This window comes from Micromesistius poutassou (assembly GCF_964030765.1).
Source record: "Micromesistius poutassou genome assembly, chromosome: 21".
NCBI classification, from domain to species: Eukaryota; Metazoa; Chordata; class Actinopteri; order Gadiformes; family Gadidae; genus Micromesistius; species Micromesistius poutassou.
This window is the reverse complement of record NC_140291.1, coordinates 124442-131014: the sequence shown is the minus strand read 5'-3', so window position 1 is coordinate 131014 and position 6573 is coordinate 124442. Positions and strand designations below refer to the sequence as shown.

General features: G+C 42.6%; 2 protein-coding genes across 2 annotated transcripts in view; one reads left to right on the top strand and one right to left on the bottom strand.

Moving 5' to 3' along the window:
- The window catches only part of LOC311366715 (uncharacterized protein), a gene marked incomplete at its 3' end in the record, with an annotated part of 65144 nt that extends 61318 nt beyond the window's left edge, over nt 1–3826 (top strand). Inside the window, 2 exon segments of the mRNA XM_084485512.1 lie at nt 1617–1708; nt 3776–3826. Coding sequence (XP_084341638.1) covers nt 1617–1708; nt 3776–3826 — 143 coding nt within the window.
- A 436-nt stretch (nt 3827–4262) lies between these two features.
- The window catches only part of nsun6 (NOP2/Sun RNA methyltransferase 6), a 14804-nt gene continuing 12493 nt past the window's right edge, over nt 4263–6573 (bottom strand). Inside the window, exons 11-12 of the mRNA XM_084485829.1 lie at nt 4820–4945; nt 4263–4576 (exon numbers count right to left, since the gene is read on the bottom strand). Of these exons, the coding sequence (XP_084341955.1) occupies nt 4304–4576; nt 4820–4945 (399 nt within the window). The 3' untranslated portion in view covers nt 4263–4303. The remainder of the gene's footprint in view (nt 4577–4819; nt 4946–6573) is intronic.

Here is a 6573-nt window from a genome sequence, read left to right as displayed (position 1 = left end):
CTAATCTAGTGCTACACCCAGGTGATCTAGTGCTACACCCAGGTAACCTAGTGCTACGCTCGCTAATCTAGTGTTACGCCCGCTAATCTAGTGCTACGCCCAGAAGCAGCCAATGTGCAAAGCGACTTGCAGCATTGTGGCAGAGTTATGTATTGCGGTCTTTGGGGAACATTTTAAACGGTTAGGCTAGTTCTGAACGACATCCCGGTCAGTCTGAACTATGTCAAATTTGAATTACACACGTGGCAGCCTTTAACTTATCACTGTTTCACACAAAGTGGAGTCAAAGTGGAGTTTGATTAACATCATGGTACACATGGAAATTATGGTCATGTATGAACATGTTGTTATAATAAGCCCTAACGTATCTTAATCTACATGGACACTTTCCATCTAATTCATCCCATAGAAAGATTCTTCAACTGTAACTGCACCTTAATGATTATGAATGAGGGTTAGCTTGGAGCAGTCGTACTGAGATTATAACAACGTTCAAAATATTGTGACTATTGCGTGAGTTTCTTTTTAATCACCTTTTTTTTACCTGCTTTCTAGCCTGGAAATCCAGAGCCACATCTAGAGAGCTGTAGGGTCTGGCAACGAGTCATGAAAACGGCCCAACTCGAGGGGTGGCCCCAAGCATGCATTTGAAAATATCACTGCACGCAATTGGATAACACTACGACCAATCAGAATAACACAAGTGGTGACGTATCCAGACAAGTGGAGCTAACCAATAGATAAGACTTGCCGTATCCGATCTGTAAAACAGCAACGCTTTCGGCCCGCCTATATCAGATACACCGATGTGATTGGTTAATGTTCTGGGTTTGGGAAATCTGGGAATGAGGATATTGCTCGTTCCCAGAGTGACTCGCTGAGCAAGTTCAAATTGTGCTCTCGCAAGAACTCTGGATTTCCAGGGTACCTGCTTTCCTCAACCGAGCAATAAGTGAAATCACTGTCGCCTCCCCTTTCCTCCAGTTGGATAAATTCCATGGTCAAGTTCATGTTTGCTTTTGAACACAAGACTTTTCTCCTTTTAAATTGAGTGAATTCAATTCAGAGAGTGAATCGATTTGGCAGTAAATCGTATTTACTTATTACTTAATCAAAACAGGCAGTTTCTTGTGCAAGTGAATCATGTTAACGCGCTGGCCCTGAACCCTGTGCTCCTGTCAGGTCGTGGTGGTCCTGGTAAACCTTCTGGTGTGCTCCTGTCAGAGTTCATCTAGGATTCAGTCGACGCCCTCCTCGTCAGCTTGCACATGGATGTATATAGATATGTTATGCTTTGTGCGTTCGACTTTGCCACAAGGAACAAAAAAATGAACAAAACAACGACAGACAAAAATAATTACACGGTTAACGAAAGTGTGTCCACGTAACTTAAATGGTTTTGTGATGTTTTATGATGACTTTTCTGACTACAAATGCCACACTTACTATTACGGCAAAACTATTATTATTATTATTTTTAGTGAGCAAATCAGCCTTTTTTGTAGTTGAAAGGCTGCTGAAGTGAAACGATGTCTTTGAGATGTAACATACTCGAGACGTGCCTGTATTTATCGTTGTGCACCAGTAGTCTGTTGGTGGTGACCTGACGTCTCCAGACGTCTGCAGACAGCAGGGCCGGCTCGTGCTCAAGCTTCTCCAGAACCTATTGGCGGCTTCTAGTGTCCCAGGAACACGCATGCTGCTAAACGTAATTTAAACGGCTAATCAGTATTTGTTGAATTGGCCACATTAACTCACCAAACTATGTTTTGTTTTTTTAATTGAGGGTTTAGAAATCTCCGCCTATTCGGCTAATGCTCTAATGCTCGATAAAACCTGGTGGTCAAAATGAGGCGATGTGTCGGGGTTATATGATGAAGCACACAAGGGCCTTGAGGGGAATGCATTCAGCGTTATGGGAAAGCCCCAGTGCACGCATACTGGGGTTGACATGACGATGGTGCTACATAACCGCACACCTTGCTCAAGGGCTGACTCCACACCAACAGAGGTTCAGAAACACGACGTAGCTTCTTCTGCTGGCATCTGTATTAATACCTGCCCCCCCCCCCCCCTCCCCCCCCCTCTGTATCCAACACGCAAACTACTAATGAATCCGTACAGCGCGACGGGGAACGTAGACTTTTTGCTTTTCTTTGTTTTCATTGATTTTGAATTATTTTGTTTGAGAAGTGTTTATTGTGATTACTTGTTCATTAGTGATGTGATTATTAAACATGGAATAAAAGAGAAAAAAAATTCCCAACATTTGTGTGCGTGGCCTGATTGAACTGCTTTATTTCTGTTGCAATAAATAAATGTTTGATATTGTTTATGGATTCCGTAAATGGGTAAGTATTTGGCCTCCGATCAGCTAACTGCACAGTACACACACACACACTCGCACGGTCCTAGCTCATTGTCTCATTGGCGGGCCAAATTCTCTGGGCGGGCCAAGCAGAGAAAGGGGAGGTAACCTGGCCCCTTATGACGTCATATGTGGCCGGAAGCCAAATCGAAGCGTTTCAGCGATCCTTTTTTCAAATACGGAGTAAGATAGCTACTTCTCGGTTTACACCTAACGCAATTTAGCTACAATTTAGCTTCTGGGGGACCATAGGGAGGCTAGGGGAACTCAACTTAATGTTAGAAAACCTCATAAAGTGAAATTTTCATGCCATGGGACCTTTAAGGCAACCTGGTCTCACAGGAATCCGTGAAATGAGTTGGTCTACGCCCGTATAGTAGCCTATATTTAAATTTAACGTCTTTAATGGTAAGAGACCGCACAGGGATGGATAATGAGCGTTGTTTAATTAAATTACAATGCCACATATGGCAGACACCCTCAGATTTTTGACTTTGTTGCCTTTATGGGAGCTCGACTCCCTCGTAATTTGAACACTGTTGTTAATGTCTGCATATAAAAACATTTTCCGCCCCCCTCACACTATTTAAGGTACGCAGAAAGGCCTCGTTGCTGACCCCTAGTGGTCAGTAGGGGAACTGCTGCCTGCTCAGACAAGTAGTCGCAACAGGAGGAGTCTTCAATAGGAATACAAGCGGTTGGCACACAGATAAATCCTCTGGTTTTGAGAATGATTGTATAGGCCTATACACCAGCAAATAAAACGGACATTGATACATTGTCCGAATACTCATGTATTATATAAATATATAAAGGGAGATAAAAAAAAAAATACATTCTTTTTTTCCCCCAGTTAAGGGCATTCGACCTGGCTCTGTAGTGAGTGAGTGTGGTCTCTCACTGCAGAAGATGGCGCTGGGTTCGAGTCCAGGTGAGGGGCGTCTCCGTGGAAACCAAACCTACTGTAAGGTCCAGGGTGACCTCTGAACCCATCAATGCAGAGCACGGGGCTCAGGAGGTAGAGCGGGTTGGCCGGTAACCCGAAGGTCGCTGGTTCGATCCCCGGCTCCTCCCAGGAGGGTGTGGAGGTGTCCCTGAGCGAGACGCCTCACCCCCTGACTGCTCCCGACAAGCCGGCTGTCGCCCTGCACGGTCAACTCCGCCGTCGGTGTGTGAATGTCATTTATTTTGAAACGAGTGCCGTCATGTGGATTGTAATGTCATCTATTGTCATCTCAGTTGTTGGTTCTTGTCCCGTTGCTGTGGAGCTGTGGGGAGCGCTTAGGGATAGCCGCCGACCGGGGTTCAAGTCCAGCTGGTGTTTGATTCCACTGAATCAGAATGAGTGTTCTGATGACATCATGCCTCTTGTGCCGTGATATTTAACCTCTGACCCCCCGGGGGCAGTGGAGGGAGCTGGTGGCCACGCCCAGGAGACCCGGGTTCAAGTCCCCCTGATAGGCAGAACAGAAGCGTTGTGTTTCTACATCATGTGAAGTGTAACCTCAGAACCCTCGTCCAAACCCCAAGAACCTAACCCCAGGACAGGAAAACAAACCCTAAAGTAGAACCAAACCCAACTCTGAAACCAAACCCTAAAGTAGAACCAAACCCAACTCTGAAACCAAACCCTAAAGTAGAACCAAACCCTAAAGTAGAACCAAACCCAACTCTGAAACCAAACCCTAAAGTAGAACCAAACCCAACTCTGAAACCAAACCCTAAAGTAGAACCAAACCCAACTCTGAAACCAAACCCTAAAGTAGAACCAAACCCAACTCTGAAACCAAACCCTAAAGTAGAACCAAACCCAACTCTGAAACCAAACCACTGAAGAAAAAAACCTGAGACCCAAAAACTAAAACCTAAAAAGTCAGGAGAACATTCAGGAGAACCCAGTTCAGCTCTCTGGTTCAGGAGAACCGGAAGAAGCGCTCAGCTCTTCAGGAACTTGGCAATGAAGAAACCGATAGTGTCACGGTCAGCCCGGTGGGAGAGGGGAGGGGCCTCGTTGGAGAGGGGAGGGGCCTCATTGGAGAGGGGAGGAGCCTCGTTGGAGAGGGGAGGGGCCTCGTTGGAGAGGGGAGGGGCCTCGTTGGAGAGGGGAGGGGCCACGATGCTCAGCTCTGGACTGAACCTCTGGAGGACCTTCAGCTGATCAGGGGTCAGACCGGCCCCTGGCAGCCCGGGGCCCCCGACATGGGGCTCCTGGGGACACACACACACACACACACACACGTTTTTGTTTAATGTATTAGGTGTGTGTTAAGTGTAGGCAGATGTGTGTAGATGTTTAGGTGTGTGTATATCTACATGTAGGTGTGTAATATACCTGAAGTACCAGGGACCAGTAGGTGTGTGTTGCTGTGGTGTGTGTGTGTGTGTGTGTGTGTGTGTGTGTGTGTGTGTGTGTGTGTGTGTGTGTGTGTGTGTGTGTGTGTGTGTGTGTACCTGGGGCACCAGGCTCAGACAGGGGTAGGTGTGTAGGGCCCAGGCCACCTGCTCCTCGTTCTCAGCCAGCGTGACGGTGCAGGTGCTGTAGACCAGGACCCCGCCGGGCCGCAGGAGCTGCACCGCCTGCAGCATGTACACACATTATATATATATATATATATACACACACATTACATTATATTATAGATATTATATATATACATATACACACATTACATTATATTATAGATATTAGATTACATTATAGCAATACATTATAGATATATAGAGATAGATACATTATAGATATACATTACAGATCAGCATGTACACACATTACATTATATTATAGATATTATATTACATTATAGAGATACATTATATATCATTATAGGTATACATTATGGATCAGTATATACATTATAGATATACATTATAGATCAGCATATACACACATTACATTATACTATATAACATTATAGATATACAGATATACATGTACACACATTACATTATAGAGATACATTATAGATATATACATACATATAGATCAGTATATAGAGATACATAATAGACATACATTATAGATACAGATATATATACACATATACATACATACAGATCAGTATATAGAGACATATATATTATAGATCAGTATATAGAGATAGATACATTATAGGTATACATTATAGATCAGTATATAGAGATACATGCTATTGCTTTTATATATAAATAAACAACAGTTCAAGTTTGGCACGGAGTGATACTGAACTCTAAACTGAACGGGCGTCATAGCTGTGTATACGCTCAATATACAACCAATCAGATCGCTTGATTTAAGCCACCCGTTTTATAAATATATATATATATATATATATATATAGATATATATATATATATATAGATACAGTATATACATTATAGATATACATTATAAATCAGTATACCTGTAAATATAAACGTTATATATACATTATATATCATACTGTTATATTGTGTAATCTGTCCTCTAATGTGTAGCAGTGTCTTATAGTATGTAACAGTCTTATAGTGTGTAACAGTGTCTTATAGTGTGTAGCAGTGTCTTATAGTGTGTAACAGTGTCTTATAGTGTGTAGCAGTGTCTTATAGTGTGTAACAGTGTCTTATAGTGTGTAGCAGTGTATTATAGTGTGTAACAGTGTCTTATAGTGTGTAGCAGTGTCTTATAGTGTGTAGCAGTGTCTTATAGTGTGTAGCAGTGTCTTATAGTGTGTAACAGTGTCTTATAGTGTGTAACAGTGTCTTATAGTGTGTAGCAGTGTCTTATAGTGTGTAACAGTGTCTTATAGTGTGTAGCAGTGTCTTATAGTGTGTAACAGTCTTATAGTGTGTAACAGTCTTATAGTGTGTAACAGTGTCTTATAGTGTGTAACAGTGTCTTATAGTGTGTAACAGTCTTATAGTGTGTAACAGTGTCTTATAGTGTGTAGCAGTGTCTTATAGTGTGTAGCAGTGTCTTATAGTGTGTAACAGTGTCTTATAGTGTGTAACAGTCTTATAGTGTGTAACAGTGTCTTATAGTGTGTAACAGTGTCTTATAGTGTGTAGCAGTGTCTTATAGTGTGTAACAGTGTCTTATAGTGTGTAGCAGTGTCTTATAGTGTGTAGCAGTGTCTTATAGTGTGTAGCAGTGTCTTATAGTGTGTAGCAGTGTCTTATAGTGTGTAACAGTGTCTTATAGTGTGTAACAGTGTCTTATAGTGTGTAGCAGTGTCTTATAGTGTGTAACA